General features: G+C 42.6%; 1 protein-coding gene across 1 annotated transcript in view; it reads right to left on the bottom strand.

Annotated features, from left to right (window-relative positions):
* Positions 1-660: 660 nt before the first annotated feature.
* LOC145396866 (dimethyladenosine transferase) overlaps positions 661-22,662 on the bottom strand; it is a 91,200-nt gene continuing 69,198 nt past the window's right edge. Inside the window, exon 6 of the mRNA XM_080270154.1 lies at positions 661-941. Coding sequence (XP_080126280.1) covers positions 747-941 — 195 coding nt within the window. The 3' untranslated portion in view covers positions 661-746. The remainder of the gene's footprint in view (positions 942-22,662) is intronic.

The raw sequence follows: 22,662 nt of genomic DNA, 5'->3' as shown, positions 1-22,662 counted from the left end.
TGTACAAATGGTCAGTTCTACATGAAGTACGACCAAACAATAGCTACACAGAGCTGAAAAAAAACAATATAATTTTGTAGTGAAAATACTGCAGGATATGAACAGTTATACTGTATTACTGAGTGATGTACCATGTAATAATAAATATGTATTACGGTGACTAGCTTGCACACACCTGACATGGGATGGCAGCTCTACTAGACACATGTGATGTTATATGGGTTTTGAAGAGCAACTGATCAGTAGGTCCAAGGAACACCTCTTCCTGGCACTGGAGAAGTGACCAGCTCCCACTCAAAGCTTTAAAAAAAGAATAACAGGTGTGGAAAACTTGGAGTGTACCTTATGTTATGCATATGGATATTTGTGTTGTATAGTTGTGTTTCTGACAGTCTGTACATGTCATCTAGGAAACCCCAACAGGGACTGAACAATGGAGAATATATAAAAGAACATACTGTACAACTGTACCCTCTTAAATGTCCATGACAGATCAGGAAGATTGGTAGACACACATGCTACTGACCCGACCATCAAAGATTCCATGATGAACAGTACAGTATCTATGCTGTACAGTATAATGGGAGTGACTCTTCTGCCTGAATCCCACTCTTTAATTCACACAAATAAATACAGTTAAAATACATTATGGTACACTGCACATTAGTCAAATGCAAACAAAAATATACTGATGCTTGAAAAATAATTTATTATATATATATTCCTATGTTTCCTACATTTACTCTCTATACAAAATGTATACCTTCTTTATTAAAGGCATGTAACAAAGCTAAAAAGTCGTCTTGATCCATCTGCCTGGCTCTTTTCTTGTCAAATTTTCCATTTACTAATATTTCTTCCACTTTATCCTTCAAAACAAAATCTTCTGGAATCTTCTTTTCTTGTAACGAGCACATTGTCTTGTAATTTTTTTCTAGAGTCTGAAAAAAAATAGTACACCATAGCTAAATAAAATACCATGTCAAAATAATTTTTTAAAAGCAGTGAATGTTCTCAAATACAGACACAATAAAGATACTGAGTTATGAGAGTTAAAAAAAAAAGTGAAAAATGGAAGAATGCTAACCAATGGAATGTTAGGAGCACATGGAAAAAATATTCTGAAAACCTGGTTATTGGACATTATGAGCATACTGGATGCAAACATGACTGGATCTGGTGGTGTGCAAAAATAATGTAATGCAGCTGAAGGATAGGAAGGCAGCAGGTCATCAAAATGTACATGCACAGATGATTAAATGTGGTGTAGAGAGTGGAATGAAATGCTTGTTAGAGATATGTAAGAAAGCCTGGATGAGCGAAACTGTACCTGTAGAGTGGAAAAGGGTCATGATTGTGCCTCTGTAAAAGAATGAATGTGTGCAAAGTGGGTGCAAAAACTACTGTGGTATATGACCATTAAGTACTGCAGGCAACATACTCGTATATGAAAGAATTATCACAGAGAAGTATGGCCTAGAGTGTGGAACTGGGTGGCTTTAGGAGTGGTACAGGATATGTGGATCAAATATTAGCAATGAGACAGATAGTGGAGAAGGCTTGACAGGGATTATGGTATTTAAGGTAATTATCGATCTGGAAAATGCATATGACAAGATGAACAGAGAGGGATTAAGGAAGATTCTACTTATGTATGGTATAGATGGTAAGCTGCTGAATGCTGTAATAAAGTTTTTATGATGGTAGTTGTTGTTGTGGTTGAGTAACCCCAGTCTGTCTGGTTATGCAGACCATCAACTGCAGGCAAGCAACCACCCTTGCAGAGAATCGATGTCCCATTGGGCTAGACAGCATCTCGCCAAAGCAAGGCACATAGAAGTGTGGAGTTTTCATTCCCAGACTGACGCTACATTTGTATCTCTCCACCCGGTTAACTGGGGCACCATAGAAGGCTCCACATCGCCTGGTTATCTGGTTATATGGTTATCACCCAGCACCGTAAATGGTTTCCTGGGTTAAAGAAAACTATCAGACTTGTCACTCAACGCAGAGCCACCCAAAGAGGAAAGAGCAACAAAAAATGACAAGAATGATGGGAGAAGCAGAAAAGAGAGGAGGACGGAAATGGGAAGAGAAAATAAAGGTGAAGGAAGCATTGGAGTCATCATGAATTCTAGTTCATGGTCTAGCCCGACAGGTGTCCATAGTGTAGCTTCCAGACTGAAAACAGAAAATGTGGACAACTCAAAATATCCATATATATATATTTCTATATATTTCTGACGAACGTTTTTTTCTCATATATTTTCTGCATAACATGTAATATACACGCAATACTGTACGATAACTGCAAGTGCTTCTTTGTCCTTGTGCTCGATGTTGAGCGCATTCGTCTTGGGACATATTCAGTACACACTTCATTTTTCTTTAAATCAAGCAGCAGCATTCAGTGAATCTGTCCAAGTACAGTAAGCTCGCCCCGAACACATTCTTGCTGAACGCGCTTGCAATTATATGCGGTAAGTGTTGGGATACCAATAAGACAAAGTAAAATTAACCTCATCATTACCAGAAATGTGTTGTGTGTCATGTGCGTGTCACAATTTCATGTGCACGTGCCCAACCGGGTGTGCCCCCCGTGACACGCGTATGATACAGTTATAACCTGTGTGTGTACAGGGCTCCAAAGGACTCGGTTTATGGGTTATGTGTGTCCATGTAGTGGCAGTTGTGTCTGTGTTTGTAAACAAAGAGCTCCAGCCCCTGGTGGTGCAATCCATACGTCAATGAAACGTCATGAACTTTGACCACTCACGTACTGCCAATTCTGTGATGCAATTTCTACACACCAATCATAATATTTCATTTATATTTACCAAATTAACATTCCATATATTTGGCAACACATGCCTCCCAGGACTATATATATCAATCACTGGCTTCCCTCAAATTCAGTACCACTTGCATTGCTGAGGGGAGAGTACTGTGTGATTCATTACGCAATTATGGAGCAGTTGCCATCGTCTGATAGTAAGGATGAATATGACGGTGGGTCAGTGAGTGATTTTGAGTTCTCTGATGATTCAATGGAAGGTTATGATACTGAATTTGACCCAGACAATGTTAGTGAAGTTGAAACTGAAAGTAGTGATGACGAGAGTATTGAGACATTGTCTGCGGTCAGTGACGAGTCACGTAGCCCCCCCTCCCATCCCAACCAGAGAAGATGCCAGCACAGCCACACACTTTACACTTCTTTCTGACCCTTTTTCTGACACCAGACATAACCCTCTCCCTACATGTGACACTGATTTTCCTGATGTACATCCAAGTATTATTCTACATCATCAAAGCCATCCTATGAGAGTCCTTGACTGTTTTCAGTTATTTATGCGGAAGGATATGATTGTTGCTCTGTGTCTCTGGACAAATACACGTGCTGCATATTTTTTCTGAGATAACCCCAATGTAAGTCGTAAGATATTTATGGGTAAAAAGTGGTAAGATGTTACAGAGGAAGAAATGTATACTTTCATTTCATTGCAGCTACTCATGGGAGTACTGTAACACATTTACCCAAGACATCAGACTACCGGAGTACATCAGTGTTGTGCCGGGGACCACCTGTTTTTGGAGCTGTAATGAAACAGATTCTGTCAGATTCTTAGATTTATATGATTTTCACACCCTGATGATGCTGAGCCTAGGGTCCCTATGACAAGACTCAGCACATATTTCCAGTTGCTATGTGCCAAGTGCATGGAATATTTCTCTGCAGGTGAAGACTTTGCTGTGGACGAGTCACTGATTTTGTTCAGAGGTAGATTACACTTTAGAAAGTTCTATCTATCTATCTATCTATTGCCAGACGCCTCAATCCCGTTTGGGGTGGCCACAAACAAATCACCTCCAAGTCGCCCTGTCCCCCGCCATTTCACTGCCCTGCTCCCAACTCACACCCCCCTCTCTCATATACCTCTCCACCCCATCCCTCCATCTCATCCTCGGCCTCCCCCTCCCTCTTCCCCCCTCCACCTCACTCACATACACTCTCTTCGTCAGTCTTTCACCCTCCATCCTCTCCACATGGCCAAACCACCTCAGTGTGTTCCTCATAATGCTTCCTATCACATCCACATCCACACCACAACTCTCCTTTATATCCTCATTCGTCAACCTGTCTCTCCATGTGACTCCACAGGCTCCTCTTAAATAATTCATTTCCACTGCTCTCACTCACGACTTTTGTCCTTCCAACAACGTCCAAGCTTCACTTCCGTACGTTAGAGTCGGTATCACAATACTCTCATGTAGTAACTTTTTCACTTCCATGCTCACTTCCCTGTTTCTTATCACTGCTTTCAAAGAACCAGCAACCTTTCTTCCCTGCTGTACCCTTTCAAGCACTTCACCCTCCAAACCTCCATCCTTACTCATCACACTACCCAACTACTTAAACGTATTCACATTTTCCAATTCCTCACCATCCAACCTCGCTGTACATTCACTGACTTCATCTCTCTCAAAGACCATCACTTTACTCTTCCCTACATTCACCTTTAGATTTCGTTTCTTATACACTCTCCCAAACTCATCCACCAAGCCTTGCAGCTCCCCTTCGTCTTCACTCAACAACACAGTATCATCTGCAAACAACAGTATAGGGATTTCCAAACACTATCCTCTCTCACCAGGGCCACTCCAACATCCGCTACCCTACCTTGTACCTCTTTTATTACCCCATCCATGTACAGACTGAACAACCATGGAGACATGACACATCCCTGTTTCAACCCAACTTTCAAAGAGAAAAATTCACTAAGTTCACCATCCACACGCACTGCAGCCTTCGCACCATCGTACATACTCTTCACAGCATTCAACAACTTCCCATCTACTCCATATATTCTTAACACTTTCCACAATCCTTGTCTATCCACCCTGTCATATGCTTTCTCCAAATCCATGAAAGCCACATACAACTTCTTTCCCTTCTCTAGAAACTTTTCCACTAAAGATCTAAGAATGAATATCTGATCTACACAACCTCTTCCCTTCCTAAAGCCTCCCTGTTCTTCTCCAACTAATGTCTCTGTTCTTTCTCTAACTCTGTCAATAAGTATCCTACCATACACTTTTCCTATTATACTAAGAAGAAAAATGCCCCTATGATTACCACACACTTCTTTTTCCCCTTCTCCTTTGTACAAGGGAATAATTATACCTGACTTACAATCCTCCGGGACTCTACCTTCCTCCCAGGCCAATCTGCACATCTTCCACATCCATTCTACTACTATCTCTCCCCCATGCTTCAGCATTTCACCACACACTCCATCAATTCCTGGGGCTTTCCCCGATTTAACTTTCTTCATTGCTTCCACAACTTCTATCCTACTGATTTCTTCCTGTCTTCTCACCTCCCTCCTTCTCCCAGCCATTCCCCAGCTACTTATACTCGCATTACTTTCATCCTCTATGTTCAACAATTCCTTAAAGTGTTCTCTCCATCTGCTCACTTTTTCTCCCTTCTCCTCTAGTAATCTACCATTTTTATCTTTCACTCCCCTGCTAACTTCACTTCCACCCTGTCTTCCTCTTTTCACCTCTTTCCAGACAGTTCATAAAAACAAAATGCAAGCGCTTTGGTCTGAAACTTTATGCACTGTGTCCTAGTTCTAGTAATGCAAGAGGTTACACATGGAATTTTTGTTTATATACACCTGCCATGTATGAGGAGATGAGGCAAGACCCACAGCTTGCTATTCTCAGCAAGTCTGAGCATGTGCCAGTATACCTGATGCAATCACTTCTAAATATGGGGACGCATGTTGTCTTAGACAACTGGTACTCTTCCCTTCATCTGGCTGAATATTTATTGACCAAGAACACTCTTACTACTGGGACCATTCGGCCAAACAGAGGTGTGCCTGATGTTATCTCACGCCAGAAAATTAAAAAAAAACAGCCTGTATTTGGGCGAAAAGTGGATATTCTGATTGTCAAATTTTGTGATAGAAGATTGGTCCATGTTATCACAACCAAGTACTGTACAAAGCAGGGTACAAAGAACAATCATGTCATGTTAAAGGAGGGGGCAGGGAGATGCTGCAGAAACCCCTGCCTATTTATCACTATAATGAACAAATGGGTGCAGTTGATATGATTGATCAGCTGTTAGAACCACATGATCCAACCAGGAAATCTTACGTATGGTTCAAGAAAACTGGAGTACACATGATGTCTAGAATGGTACTCAATGCTAGAGTAATATATCAGAACTTACACCAGTGTGGCATTGGGTGCAGTGATTTCATAAAACTTCTCGTTCATGAGATGTTACAAAAGTACAGTCTGGGGTATGCCAGCTTGTGTGGCACGGGAAGAACAACAACTTTCCAAGAAAAAATCTAGACCACCACCCCCACCGCTAGCAGCAGGTGCACGACCACCACCGCCAGCAACAGGTGCACGACCCCCACCGCCAGTAGCAGGTGAACGCAGCACCTCTGGAGCTTCAGCCACACTTCTGGTTCATGACTAATGACTATACCGAGCACAGCAAACACATGTAGGCCATGTAGACGGTGCTGGATCTGTACTACTGAGGGTAAGAATAAGTGGACAAGAAAATACTGCCCTGCCTGCAAAGATTTACCTGGGTTATGTTCTCCTGAACATTACCAGGTGTATCACTGCCAGTAGCAAACTGTTGTGCGTAAGGTGTATGGTGTGTATGTATATGGTGTATGGTGTGAATGTATATGGTGATTAGTGTGTATGGTGAATGGTGTATGGTCTGTACAGTGAATGGTTTATGGAGTGTATGATGAATGGTGTATGGTGAATGATGTATGGTGACTGGTGTATGGTGTGTATGGTTTGGTGTGTACTGTGTATATGATTTATGATGAATATGGTTTATGGTGTGTATAGCATATAGTGTATGGCATGTACAGTGTAGTCCCCTTCCCCAATTTTTTCCTTTTCTATTTTTATCTACTTTACCATTCTTTTTATCACATGTCCCTCTTCTTTCTTTAGTTCTTATGCTTCCTAAAGACATACACTTCACATGACACAAAGACCACTGTACCCACATATCTCAGTAACACACTAACATATAATACATCATCCGAAAACCTCTCCCGTCTGGCCTGGCCTTACTTGGGTGTGCTCCACAAGTTCTCGGCATTTTTGGCCACACAAGACCATCCAGTTTTACCATTACAGCAACATCCTTTGCAAGGTAAATAAATATATCATTATTCTGTGCATGCTCTGATTTTCAGGCTAATATATATATATCACTTACCTGAGTATAAATGTTTTAGTGCAACATACGTAAATTCAAGTAAAAATTATTTTATTTTTTATTTACTCAAATGATATCGTGTAGGGTTTATGTGATAGAAAATATCTATCTATCTATCTATAGCCCGATGCCCTAATCCCGCAAAGGGTGGCCGCAGACAAAACGCCTCCAAGTCACTCTGTCACCCACCATTTGACTCCCCTCCCCCCAACTCACCCCCCCCTCCCTCATATACCTCTCAACTCCATCCCTCCACCTCATCCTCGGTCTACCCCTCCCTCTCCCTCCCTCCACCTCACCTACATACACCCTCTTAGTCAGTCTTTCATTCTCCATCCTCTCCACATGTCCAAACCACCTCAGTGTATTTCTCCTAATCTTTTCAACCACATCCACATCTACCCCACAACGTTCCTTCACTTCTTCATTCGTCAACCTGTCCCTCCACGTCACTCCACATGCTCCTCTCAAGTAACTCACTTCCACTGCTCTCACTCTTGACTTGTTCCCTTCTTGCAAGGTCCACGCCTCGCTTCCATACGTCAGGGTAGGGATCATAATACCATCATGCAGTGACTTCTTAACTTCCATACTCACCTCCCTATTTCTCATCACTGCTTTCAGTGTACCAACAACCTTCCTTCCCTGCTGTACCCTTTCATTTACTTCATCCCCCAAAGTTCCATCCTTACTCATCACACTACCCAAGTACTTGAATGCACTCACATTCTCCATATCCTCACCATCCAACCTCACTGCACACTCTGTGACTTCATTCCTCTCAAACACCATAACTTTACTTTTGTTTACATTAACTTTCAGCTTCCTCCTCCTACACACTGTCCCAAATTCATTCACCAAACCTTGCAACTCCCATTCATCTTCACTCACCAATACTGTATCATCAGCAAACAGCAACACCAGAAGCTTCCAAATCTCACCCTCATTCATTAGGGCCACCCCCACATCCACTGCCCTACCTTGAACCTCCTTTACAACCCCATCCATATATATATTAAACAGCCATGGAGACATTACACACCCCTGTTTCAGTCCCACATTGAGATCAAAGAACTCACTCAGCTCACCATCCACTCGCACCGTAGCCCTAGCTCCCTCATACATACTCTTCACAGCACTCAACAATTTCCCCCCCACTCCATATATTCTTAATACCTTCCACATACCTTGCCTATCTATTCTGTCATAAGCTTTCTCCAAGTCCATGAAGGCAGCATACACTTTCCTTCCCTTCTCTAGATACTTCTCCACTAAACATCTTAAAACAAATATCTGATCTACACACCCTTTTCCCTTCCTAAATCCCCCTTGTTCTTCTCCAAATAGCTCCTCTGTCATATGCCTAACCCTATCAATGAGTATTCTACCATATATTTTACCAGTCACACTAAGAAGGCAAATACCCCTATGGTTACCACATACTTCTCTCTCCCCTTTTCCTTTGTACAGAGGAACAATTATACCTGATTTCCAGTCCTCTGGAACCCTTCCCTCTTCCCAAGCCAATCTACACAACTTCCATATCCACTCCACAACAATCTCACCCCCATACCTAAGCATTTCACCACACACTCCATCAATTCCTGGGGCCTTTCCCAGCTTAATCTTCATCGCTTCCACTACTTCCGACCTACTGATCTCTTCCTCCCTCCTCTCATCTCTTCTTCTCCCAGCCATTCCCCAACCACTTATACTCACACTGCTCTCACTCACTACATTCAACAAATCCTCAAAGTGCTCCTTCCATCTCCTCACTTTCTCTCTCTTCTCCACCAACAATCTATTATTCCTATCTTTCACTCCCCTACTATTACCCCTTTCACACTGCCTTACTTTCTTTACCTCCTTCCAAAACAATTTCTTACTCTCCCTCCATTTCACACTCAGATTCCTCCCAAACTCTTCATCCACTTTCTTCTTACTCTCCTTCACCAGTCTCTTAACCTCCCTTCTCCTGCTCACATATACCTCTCTCTTCTCTCTCTCATCTTCTCCCCTACCTCTACTCGCCAACCATTCACCATATGCCTTCTTCTTTTGTTCCACAGCTCGTTTCACCTCATCATTCCACCATGCTGTCCCTTGCACACCCTTGCATCTCCTCCTCACTCCACAAACCGCCTCACACGCTGCGCTTATCTCTTCCGTGAATATCTTACATACGTCTTCCACCCCTTCCATCTGCTCTAGCTCATACCTTCCCAATCTTTCTTCCACTATGCTCCAGTGTGTGAACAGTTTGGGGGAGGCGGTGGCTCAATTGGTAGAGAGGTGGCCTGCAGTCCTACCGGACCCAGGTTCAAATCCCCGCTGGGGCAGGGAACAGTATAAGGATTTGAATTTCATTAAATCAGACTTTACTGATCTACCAGAAGACCCGCCGACATGTCGTAAAAATACCCCCGCTAATACCAATACACCAGTCCTGTATGAGACAGCCCTAGCATGTATTCAATATGGACGGTGGGTGTTAGCGCTGAAGTGGTGACAAGTAGAGGTGTATGGTATGTAGGAGGACTACTGGGCCTTGATAGCAGGCTGTGAAGCCTATGCCCAGAGTCGGACACACACACACACACACACACAAAAAGGGGGGGGGTAGGTGTGGCAATAAGATGAAGACTACCCTATGTATGATGCAGATGAGTGAGTGGGGGGTCAGTGCGGCAGGGGAACGTCTTGTTTACATTTGGTTGGGGGGTCGGTAACGATGGGGTTAAAGAACCATTACGAAAACTATAAATTTTGGCAGGCCAAACCCTCGAAATTAGCGCAGCATGGACAGTTTGTTCTGACCATGTGATCACGTGATTCGCTATACTGCTTTTCCACAGTACTGTATTTGTAAGTTAAATATCTACATTACTGTTCTGGTAAGTTTATGTGCAAATTAAAGTACTATTAAGTAATGTTAAAGCAAGAAATAAAGTCTTATAACCAGTTTACATGATAGGCATCAGAATATTGCCATTTTTATCTGTTCGTTAAAGATTTGCTGTAATGCTTTTCCACAGTACTGTATTTGTAAATTAAATATTTACTGTTCTATGTACTTGTAAGTTAAAGCACTTAAATAATGTTAAAGCATTAAATAAAGCCTTGTAACCAGTTCACTTGATTTATATGCTTACTCATGATCGGCGGGGTCCGAGACAATTCGCCATCAGACAATTCCCCGTCAAAACATGGACGTTTCCCCGTCATTCTATAAATATACTTATTATTAATTAATCAATACTTTAACAACTACATTCTATCAGTCTATGTTCAATAGCGTAGGCTTTGGATATTATTTATTAGTTACACCTTTAGTCAATATTTAATTTGTTTCTTCCTCACTGTAGTCACCTTTGAATTATATTCTAGCATCACCCACAGCTGTCTTCATTAATGACAGCAAATTATCTCGTTATTGTCGTGACGGTGAATTGACTTGACAGCAAACTGTCCCGAAACTGATCGGCGTTGGAATGTTGCCTTGTGTTTAAGTGGTGTTTACGTATTTGTATGCTGAAGTTTTGCTATGCAGTACTGTATTTGGAGGTTATAACATAAATCAATATGAAGCACTTAACCCCTAAAACGCGGCTGTGTATGCGCGATCCCCCCCCTGTGGTGGGGTTGTAACGGGGTCTGAGTACCTGTGGAAAAATATTAGCCAAAAATCATAGATTAACCCTAGAGCATTAAAATTTTTATGGCATATATTACTTACATTCAGCTATCTCCTGAGCCACATGTTGAGCCTTCGTTGACTACCCAAGGACTTGTGAAGACTTGCAAAGTTGGGTAACAAAGTCTTCACTCTCACACCTCCAGAAACCCGGTTTTCTTTCTACCACAGCCTCAATCTGTCACAGTACACTTTATACAACATCATACAGGTTGTTTGGAATCCGTATTTGTAAATAAGAACTGAAAATAAGGCTAAAATGGACGGAGCGCACGGCCGACATGCAGCGCGGTGGCGATCTTCCCGTCAATATTGTCACATTTGCCTTTTCTCGGCAAAAACACGTATACTCCTTTTTTCCATCATAGGACTTCGCAAACGTTTGCCTGTCACTATTACGGTAATAAAAATCAATGTCACTGCCAGTATTGTGGACTGGGAATGAGGAAGACCACCGCGGCGCGAGTTTATTCAGCCTTACGGCAGGCACTTTATTCTCGCTCCTGTCGGCCACTCGCACTTCATTTCTATCGCTCACTTTCACTGTATCTTTTTTTTTTTTTGCCTTATTCATCAGTGTCACTGTCCAGTGTTATAAAAATAATATTTTATACACAAAAAACTTTTACTTTCAGAACATAGAATAGGAAAATATGCTTTTATCTTTTTACACTGGAGTGACTGTCACTCGCAATACTTACATGATTACTATGTACAATTATTTACAACAAAAAACACTGTAACTGTCAGTGCTTTTACAAGTACATACACTAATTTACACTCATCAGGCTGTCACTGTCAGCACGTAAAAGAAAACTAAACAATATTATCACTGTCACTCTCAGTATTTTTCCCAATATTTTTACCCTTATTTTCAAAATCTACTTAGGCTGTGGTAGTCGAAAAAACACGGGTAAGCACAGAGGGGAACTTTGCACTCTTTGCACTGCAAGGAGGTGCGCCTAAAAGTACTTTCCTGCCTGGTAGTGTGGCTGCACACATGACACCTCCTCAGTGCTTTCCCCCTCTTTGCAGTGGCTGGCAGTGGCTCCAGGCGGTGTCGCTGAAGGTAGGCCATACACTGTAGGCGGTCTGGAGGTGTGTGAGGGTGGCGTTTTGGACCTGTTGAAAGCACCTGGCCATAACGCTGAAGCAGCTGGTAGACACAAGTCTTGGAGAATCTTCTGAGAGAGTAGTTGGCTGGCTTCCTGTTCTTGATTTTATACAGGATGAAGGCGTTCAACATGCACATGTCAATCAAGTGCAAGAACACCTTCCTGTACCAACGACGATTTTTCCTCAGACAGTCAATCTCTCCAATCATCATATCCGACTTGTCCACCAGCCGCATATTGACGTTATAGTCAATTACAGCATCAGGCTTCATCACAGGCTCGCCAGTCCTTCTGTCGACCTTCCCTGTTGCCAGCATTTCACCCTTGTGTACTGTGGTGAGCATGTTCACGACTCTCTTATCATGCCACCTGATCGCAAGCATCTTGTCAGATTTCTTCAGGTGCACGTCTCCCCGCTTTGACTTTTCAGCCTCTGGGAAGGCAGGGTAATGTGCCCTGTTACTTCTGACAGTGCCACAGGAGCCGACGCCGTGTTCAGAAAGGTACTTGGCGAGTTTTGGAGCTGTATAATAATTGTCCGTATACAGGACATGATTCTCGCCAAAGTACTTTTCCAAAAGCACTTTCACCATAGAACCAGAGAATCCAAGGGGGTCAGTCTTATCCAAGTCGACATTGCTGGCGGTGTAGATGACGAAGTCAAGGATGAACCCCGTCTTGCAGTTGCACAGCACGAAAAACTTGATTCCAAAGCGGTGGCATTTGCTTGGAATGTACTGGACGAACCGAAGACGGCCCCTGAACAATACCAAAGACTCGTCAATCACGACTTTCTTGAAAGGGCGCAAGAACCTCGTAAACTTATCTTTGATCATGTTCAGGATTCCCCTCACTTTCCATAATGGGTCAGTTTGGGAAGGCTCATCATTATTCGCGAAGTGAAGATAAGTCATCAGCTGCCTAAAACGATCGCGGCTCATGTATTTATTGAATATTGGTGTTGGGCACAGCTCGTCGGAACCCCAGTACTCTTCCAACTTATGCTTCCAGTTGTGCGGCATAAGCAACATCAAGGCAATAAATACAAAAAGCTCGTGGATCGTCAAAGGCACCCATGATGCCATCCGCGACGTGGATGGCGTCGCAGCCTCACCTTCTTCTTCGCGAATTGGCGCACATTGCCCCTCGTACCTGTTGGTCTTGGTACAGATGTGCTCCATAACCTCGTCAAGGAAGGCCAACAGGTAGTCAACACATTCACCATCGTCGTCCACAGGGAAGTCAGCCTGAAGTCCACACTCACTTTCGTCAAAGGGCAGATCTTCAGGCACAAAATCTGATCCCTCTGACCACACAAAAGCATCTAAAGTTCCCTGCCTAGGCTGGGAGGTGCTTGGGGCGGCGGGGGGTGAGGCAGGTCGTGTGGGAGTGGGTGAGGTAGGCTGGGCAATAGTAGGTAAGGGAGAGGTTATCCCAGGCCGTGTTGGTGTTGTGGTGGTGGTGGTTGGAGGGAGATTATCGCTTGGGTCAAGGTCACCCGCGGTGGCGTGACTCCTGAGTTGCCTAGTGGGAGTTAGCCTAGGGGACTTAACTTTACTGACACGAACACTAGGCCTACGATAACCTCTCATACGTAACATTGCTCGTCTACTTCCCTTTCTCGGTGGTGATGGAGACTCCGATGACTCAGGAGACAGGACAGCAGACGAGGAGGACGAGAGAAGAGGGCTGGGAGAACGTGGCGGGCTTGCGGTGGTGTGGCGTGGCGTAGTGGACAATGGCGGCGCACTGCTGTCTCCGCTCCTCTTCCTTTTCTCTCCCTTTCCATATTCGAGGCCCCTTTTCACCGGGGCCTTCCCTGTAGAGGTGCTGGGCACAGTCACAGTTTCCTCGGGCACAGAAATCATCACTTCAGGGGCTGAATCAGCACTCGATTGTGTCTCTGATTCAGCCAGGCTAGACAAAACACCCACGTCACTGCCGTAGTCCATAGAGGCTTTCAACAGTTCAGATGCTATGGCCGAGTCACTTAGCCCCTTGGTAGTCACTTGTAAAGTTTTGAAGGGCGTAGAGGTAACAAAACCCTTTTTCGGAGGGCTAGAAGGCACGGAACTAGAAGAGCTAGAGCCTGACATGGTGTCACCGTGGCAGATTTGCGTGGACTGACGCTAATCTGGGGCAAACCGTGCGAAAAAATGACAGTGTGACAACTGGGGAAACAAGCGTTTCCCAATAGCAAAAAGTGCTTGCGAGATGACGGCGCAGATTGACACGTATCAGCCATCCGCGCGTTGCCATATCGCACGACGAGGGAGGGCCACACATCGGTGCGTCCGTGGGTAAAAAAAAATGAGACTTGGCAACAACCGAGGTCAGTAGTACAAAGGTCAAGTGTGCTAAAAGTAGCTCACAGGTGGCGGGACTGAGAGACAATACCAGCTTGAGCCTGCTTGCCCGCGGTTATTCAAAATTAACTCAAATCGCAAACGCGACGACCCGCCGTCTTGCCCTTTGGGCCGACCGTCGCAAAAGCGACGATCCGCGTTTTAGGGGTTAAAGTGCTTCATATTGATTACCAATGGCAGATAACAGCAAAACACCACATTTAGGGGATCTAGGGAACAAAATAAGGAGTAGTTGGGCTGCCTACTTCTTCCTTAGCTTTTATCATTCTTTTTCTCCCATCTTTCCTGTCACTTCTTATTGCTTTTCTTTCCTTTACAGGTGGCTTTACATTGAGTGACAAGCCAAATGCTTTCCTGTAAGCCAAGAAATCATTTACAATGCTGGCTGGTAACCATATAACCAAACCATATGTGCCCCCTACATGTCAACAAGTGGGTTGGTGGAGGGTTAGTGCCCCTCCCTATAAAACAAATAACTCAAAGTCAAATGGCCACCCTTTACGGGATTATGGTGTCTGGCAATAAATAGATAGGTAGATAAAACTTACGCGGTTTTGCACCAAATGCCCCACGGTTGGAACGAAACCCATGCATTCGGGGCGAGCTTTCTGTATTTCGTTGCAGTACGTTCCATTACACGGCAGTCATTTCCTAGTCTTGGCAACACCGTGTGTAGCATCTCACACTTATACCGAAATAAATGTTTCCCAGCTTGAACAATTACAAAGCCAGCCCAGCTGACCGACCCCAGGTGTCGTATGCATGGAGTGACATGCTGGAAGTTACCATTCTGCTCTGTGCACATGTGCCGAGTGCCCTTTTAGCTATTCTGAAAATATCCGCATGTTATCTCATGTATTGTGCCATTTATCAACAACATTTTATGAAATACAAGTGTCAGGAAGATGGTTGAATGTTTTACTGACCCATGGGCAACTATAGGCTGATATATAGATATATATAAATAAACATATATATGTATGTTACAGGCAGATTGTGATATCAGTCATTTCACGAATTAAGGTTAGTTTAGTTTAGATTTATTTACGTTAGGTTGATGTAAGATAAGGTTAGGTTAGGTTAGGTTAAGGTTAGTTTAGGTTAGGTTAAGGTTAGTTTAGGTTAGGTTAAGGTTAGTTTAGGTTAGGTTAGGTTAGGTTAAGGTTAGTTTAGGTTTGGTTAGGTTAGGTTAATTTAGGCTAAAGAGACGGGAACGGTACGTTCCAGCATATCACTCTGTGCATACGACACTGGCAGCGTGATTCACCCTATGCAGTGTGGAGCCATATTCGTTTGAAAAATGGACTGTTGCATCAATCAATCATTTCCTGTGGCACCCCAAGGGATGCATAGGGCCTTGATGAACTCTCTTCACCAATATTTGTCTCTTGCCATCTCCTTCAGGTCCCACCAACACTCATCTCCTGCTTCTCTTTTCATTGTCCTCAACCAGGTTTCCCTTGGCCTACCTCTACCTCTTCTTCCTCTAGCAGTCCACTCTGGCACATCCTGTATTATACTGCCTTCTTTTCTGTATATGTGCCCCAGCCACTTCCAGCGAGACGGTCTCACATATTCATTAACCGGTTCCACTCACATAATATCCCTTACTCTCTCATTTGTAACTCTGTCTTGCCACTTTACCCCAAGAATCCTTCTCAGTATTTTATTCTCAAATCCTAATACTTTCTGATCTGTTGCAACTGTACTGTACCATGACTCATGCCCATAAATTAAAATTGGTCTAACCATGGACTTGTAAATTTTCACTTTAGTATGTACCGAAAGCATATTATTATTCCAAACAGATTTCAACATTCCAACAGCTCACCAAGCTTGTCTAATCCTCTCCTCAATTTCATTGTTTAATGATCCATTAGATAATACAATCGTTCCCAGATATTTAAAGTTTTCTACATTCTTCGCCACATTATTCCCAATTACACAATCGATTTGGTTCTCCACGTTCATATTAATAATTTCAGTCTTTCCACAATTTATTACCAATCTCACTTTTTCTCCTTCCTCCACCAGACAATTAAGCACCCTCTGCATCTCGGAAATACTTCCGCAAATCAGTACAATATCATCAGCACAGTCCAAATCCATCAGCTTCTTATTTTCTTTCCAGTTAATTCCTGCACCTGTTCTCCTTACAGCCTTTCTCATAACATAATCCATAACTAAAACACACAACAATGGCGAAAGAACTCCTCCTTGAATCACTCCTGACCTAACTTCAAATGGATCACTCAAAGAACTACCCACCACTACCTTACAAAAAGTACCTTCATGCAGGCTTCTAATAATATTTACAAACTTTTCTGGTATACCACAGAATCTCATAATTTTCAACAAAGCTCCACATGAAACACTATCAAACACCTTTGCAAAATCCACAAAACACATACTAAGTGGCATTTTCATCTTATTAGCTTGTTGCATTAAATGCCTTACAATAAAAATCTGATCATTACAACCTCGACCCCTTCTAAATCCCGCTTGTTCTTCTCTTAAAATATTTATCAATTACTGGCTCTATTCTGTTCAACAAGATTTTGGAAAAGACTTTTGCAACTACAGGTGTCAAAGTTATCCCCCTCCAATTGCCACACACATATAAATCTCCTTTTTTTGGCATTTTTATAATCACTCCATTTTTCACTATTGCACAGCTTAAGAAATAGAGAGAGAGAGAGAGAGAGAGTGAGTTTTACGCCAGGTACCCCTTTTTTGGATAAGGGCTAAGGCGTTGCCCCTGGGTAGAGGACTTTGGTTTGGATATTATAAAGGAAACTAATACAGTTAGTGAGAAACTCTTGAACATCTCGATTTACTGGATCAAGTTGAACCAACTGATGGCAAGAGTGTAGGTGAATCGAGACACTGTGTTAATGGGAAAATATTAGTATTCTCAGATCCCCATTTAGTGACAAATAGGGATGATAACCCATTTCCTAACCAGTCAGGAAAATGTCTTGCCATATTGCATAGAATCTCGTAGCCTTCCATCCTCCATTCCGTTTACATCTATTTTCCTAGAGTTTTCGTTGTTTTGGTTCCTTCTTAGCTGAGGGAAATTCACCCAGCCTCTAACTTCAGACATAGAAGGATGCTGATTAGCATTTTTTCTTGAATACGATAAGCAGTCCACCACCGCACAAACAAACACAGGCATCGTCACTCCAAATGCCTGAGAATCGTTGTACAGTATTTATGCTGATAGTCCGAGATTTATCCCTAGAATGATAATTGTGCGCCTGGCAGCTTGGTGGCATCTGCATAAAGATGCCAAAGATTCCTCATTTCATATCTTAGCCAGTATACGTATATCAATATTCACAGACAGTGACATGCGTTTATATTACCTTTTACAATCTTACCATTGTTTCTGGGCAGATAATAAGTCACTTCAGTAACCACTGGCTGTTTTAGAATGTGCAAAAGGGTCCTAAATTGGTATTTGTGTTAAATTTCCTTATAAATTTTGCAGTGTTCACACAAGGATGATATGCTTTAATTATTATTAGCTACTACATATTTTATGTATACATTGAATAATGAAAATTATTTTCAAGCACAGTTTAAGCTAAGGAACAAGAAAAATGATAATCTGTAACTGATTACTCTACTGCCCCTTGTCCACATTTTCTGAGAACGACACTATGGACACCTGGCGGGACAGACCATGAACTTGAATTCGTGATGACTCCAATTAGGTAGCACTACACCAACTTGATGATGGTCACCATCACCATCTACCACCCTTATTATTATGGTAGTGGAGCAAGTGTACGGGCAGGTGGGCATTTAAATGAAAGGTTTAAGATCAGCACTGACAATAGACAAGGTTGTACATGCCCTCATGGCTGCTGTTGCTGTTGCTTAACCCCAGCCTGCTTAACCAAGCAGACCTGTTGGCCACAGCTAAGCAACTGGTGTAGGGCCATCCTAAAGGTAAAGCATAGTGCATGTGCTGTGTAGGGAATGAAACCCCCTTCTGGTAGCCAGCACCTCACCCGAGTCAGACCAGAGTCTTTCCCCACGATAAGGTGCACGGAAATACAAGGAAGTTTGGCTCTCAGGTGGATGCCATAGCTACTGCTCCACCCAGCAATCACAACACCACCATATGTAGGCTCCTCAGCAATGTCCCCAGCAGTTCTTCTGTACACATACTGCATATGGATTGGGTTATGAGTGAGGAAGAGTAAAAACAAAAGACATGGAGAGAGGGACAGTGCTGGTAATGAATGATGAAGAGTGGAGTATCTCAAAACTGATGCATGCAGATGATGCAGTGCTGCTTGCAAATGGTAGACAAGACCTTGGCTGACTGGTGCAGTTTTGCAGATATCTGGGAACACTATGCCTTGAAAGAAAATGTGGATAGGGGTAAAGTGATGGCTGTTGAGAGAGGTGATTCCCAGTATGATGCTATAGTGAATGGAGAAAGATTTAAACTGGTGAGAGAGTTAAGTACCTAAGTGTAGTGATAGAAAAGAGGTATATGTGCAAAAGAAGTGGTAAGTAAAGTGGCACAAGGATGGAAAGTGGCTGGTCCATGGCCTTGATAAGAAGCAGTGATTTTTTTTTTTTTTTTTTTTTTTCCAAGGAAGAAGGAAACAAAGGCCAGAAGCCAGCAAACCATTCCTTAAAAAGAGAGAGAGAGAGAGAGAGAGAGAGCAAGATTCAAGATCCTTTCGTTTCGAGATGCCTGGACACACTGTGTTTGAGACTGGAGATTATAGGAAGTAGGAAATACAGACAGAGGGATACAGTTCCAAAGATGACCTATTGCATAAATGAAGGACTGGGAGTAATGGTCAGCCCTTGCATTAGAAAGTTGAACAGAAAAAGGATGAAAGTTCGTTGCTAGACGCGTGCTACACGCCCATCGTAGAGGTGGAGGGATGCAAGCAGAGAGTTCAAAGAAGCAGTGACCACTGAAGTGGCAACAGAAAAAGAGATAAGGATGCAACAGTGCGGTGAAGAGACAGAGGTTGAAAGGAGCCAGTAAGAGGAGGAGAGTTAATGAGACATAATGCCTTTGACTCCATCTTGTTGAGAAGAGTTGTATATGGGGAGCCTCCCCATACATAAGAGTTGTACTCTACAAGGGGGAGAATAAAACCTGAGTATAAAGTCAACAACTGTGCAGGAGTAAAGATGATATGGAGTCGGCTAAGCACACCTAATCTTTCGGAAGCAGATTTTACAAGAGACGTAATATGATCATTCCATGATAAATCCTGAGAGAATGAAACCCCAAGTATGTTTAAGGAAGATGCAGGATTGAGCTGGATATTATTAAACATTAAAGGGTACTCCTGTGGAAGATTTTGTCAGGATGATAGGTGTAAGAACTGTCTTTTATGCATTAAAAACAACAAGATTATTTTTACCCCTGTCAGAGATACAGGCCAAGTCAGACATTAGGTGTGCCATAGCCTCATCCCTTGTTTGTTGAAGTAGCTGCTAAGATGGACATTGCGAGAACCAAATGGAAAGGTGAAGGGTGGAATCATCAGTGTATGAGTGGATAGCTGTACAGTAATGGTCATAGATGAATAAAAGGAAGAGAGTTGGTGATAAGAAAGAGCCCTGAGGAACACCACTATTGATAGATCTAGGAGGAGAATGATGGCCGTCTACAACAGAAGCTACAGAAAGACCAGAAAGGAAGCTATAGGTGATGGCACAGATAGAAGGATAGAAACCATATGAGGGCAGTTTGGATATTAAAGATTTGTGCCAAACTTGATCGAAAGCCTTTGATGTCGACTGTAATGGCAAAGCTTTCACCAAAGTCCCGAAAGGAGGATGACCAGGAGTCTGAAAGGTAAGTGTGAAGATCGCCAGTGGAGCGTCCCTGACCGAACCCATACTGACAATCAGAAAGAAGGGTGTGATAGGAAATATGATTTAAAATTTTTGTCAAGAATAGACTCAGAAACTATTGAGACACAGGACTATATATGTATGTTGCTAGATATTAGGTATTAAGATATTTTAGAGTCCTGACAAAAGCAATTGGGCGATAGTTAGAGGGTTGGGAACTGTCAACCTTTTTTGGGACAGCTAAATGAAATCAAACTTCTAGCAAGAAGGAAAGGTACAAGTTGACAGACAAAGGTGAAAGAGTTTACCTGGGCAGGGTGTAAGCACAGGGTGTAAGCACAGAAGCACAGTTCTCGAGGACAACAGATGGGACCCTATCAGGCCCATATGCCTTGTTAGTAATAAGGCCAGTGATGGCAGAAAATACATGAGCTGAAGAAATTTTTTTACTGTCAGCCATAAGGACGTCAGAAGGGAGAAGTGATGGTGGAACAGCACCAGACTCGATAAGGTGGAATTGGAGAAGAAAGTCTGAGTGAAGAGATTTGCTTTATCAATAGAAGAAATAGCTACAGAGCCATCAGAGTAGAAACAAGGAGGGAAGGATGATAAGGTAAAGTTGTTGGAAAGGTTTTTGGCAAGGTGCCAGAAGGAGTGGGAAGAATTCGAGTTAGAGTGTTGAGAGCATTTAGTACGAGTGAAATTATTTTTAGCAGAGTGAAGAACTGACTTAGCACAATTCTGGGAAGAAACATTAAAAAAAAATGTGATTCAGGGGTGGGTTGGGTCTGGTACCTTTTATAGGCCCTCTCCTGGTTGCGGACAACATTAGAACAAGTGTGATCAAAACAAGGCTATTTTGCATTAGTCAAAGGATAAGAGAAAGGAATGTATGCTTCCATGCCTGAGAGAATAACCTCTGTAATGTGCATGGCACACTCAGATGGCTCCCAGCCATGGAAGCAAATAATCATTCCAGGGAAATTCAAAGAAGTACTGCCTGAGGGCCCCCCAATCAGCAGCTCCAAAGTGCCACAACCGAAATTTCTTTGGAGGGTCCACAGGCCGTGCTGGAGTGATAGGACAGGTAAGGCAATTAGGTTTTGATCAGAGAAGCCCAATGGAGAGGAAAGATTAATGGTGTAAGCAGAAGGATTAATTGTATGGAAGACATAAAGCATGTTGGAACTCTCTCCAAGACGGTCAGGGATATGGGTAGGGTGTTGTACAAGCTGCACTAGGTCATTAAGGATAGAAAAGATGAAGGCATGTTCACCAGGTGGATCAGTGAAAGGAGAAGAGAGCCAAAGGTGGTGGTGAACACTGAAATCTCCTAGAATGGAGATTTCACAGAAGGGAGAAATGGACAGAATGTGTTCCATCGAAGAAGTAAGATAGTCAAAGAATTTTTCATAGTCATCAGAATTATGAGACACGTAAACAACACAAGTACAGTAATCCCGCATTTTTTGCGGATTTTTTGTCTACGGTTTTGCCCTCTCGCGGATTTTCTTAGCATTAATAAGTTCAACAAAAATATCCTTGAATATACAGAAAAAAAAAAAATTGAAATTCCCACTGCTTCCAATTGTAGCGCGGTAAACTCACGCCACCCTCTGTCCCTTTCCCACGGCCCCTCTGCCAGTGTTACCATATGTAGCATAATTTTATTCTTTTAGCATAATTTTGATCAAATTTTCGAGTCTGGAATATTTTTTAGCATATTAGAAGTTTTAGAATCATTCTAGCATAATTTAGAATGGAATGGAATATTTTTAGAATAATTTTATAAAAGCTACAAATCAGAGAGAGAGAGAGAGAGAGAGAGAGAGAGAGAGAGAGAGACGAATAAGGTAAGATGTTTGAATAGTTGGTTACTTTCAGTTTGGGATTGGTTGGGTTGGATTAGGTTAGGTTAGGTTAGGTTAGGTTGGATTAGGTTAGGTTTTAGGTTAGGTTCGGTTTGGTTCGGTTAGGTTAGGATAAGTTTGAGCTTTGTACTTTACCCATGAAACCTAGGTTTTTCCGATGGATTTTGGTATGATTCATTCGATTTTCAGCTTCATTTCAGTCGGAAATGACCATTTTCTGTGTTTCCCCCCCTCCCTATAACCCCCGATTCCCCAAAGATCCCTCATTATTTCAGGGGGATGGGGGGGGGTCATATCTCAAAATCTGGTTATTTCCGACGGAAATGATGCTCAAAATCGAACGAATCACATCAAAATCCATCAGAAAAACGTAAGTTTCGTGGGAAAAAGCAGTATGGGTAGATACCGATATTTATCCTCTTACTGTATGTAGGTTTTCATTTTAATATTTTCATAGTAAACAATATATAATTAATATGTTGCACGAATATGTATAGAA

This window comes from Coenobita brevimanus, chromosome 39 (genome assembly GCF_032717465.1).
Source record: "Coenobita brevimanus isolate Jiangsu-jjx chromosome 39, ASM3271746v2, whole genome shotgun sequence".
NCBI lineage: Eukaryota > Metazoa > Arthropoda > Malacostraca > Decapoda > Coenobitidae > Coenobita > Coenobita brevimanus.
Note: the sequence above shows the minus strand (reverse complement) of the source record. Positions and strands in the feature narration are given on the sequence as shown.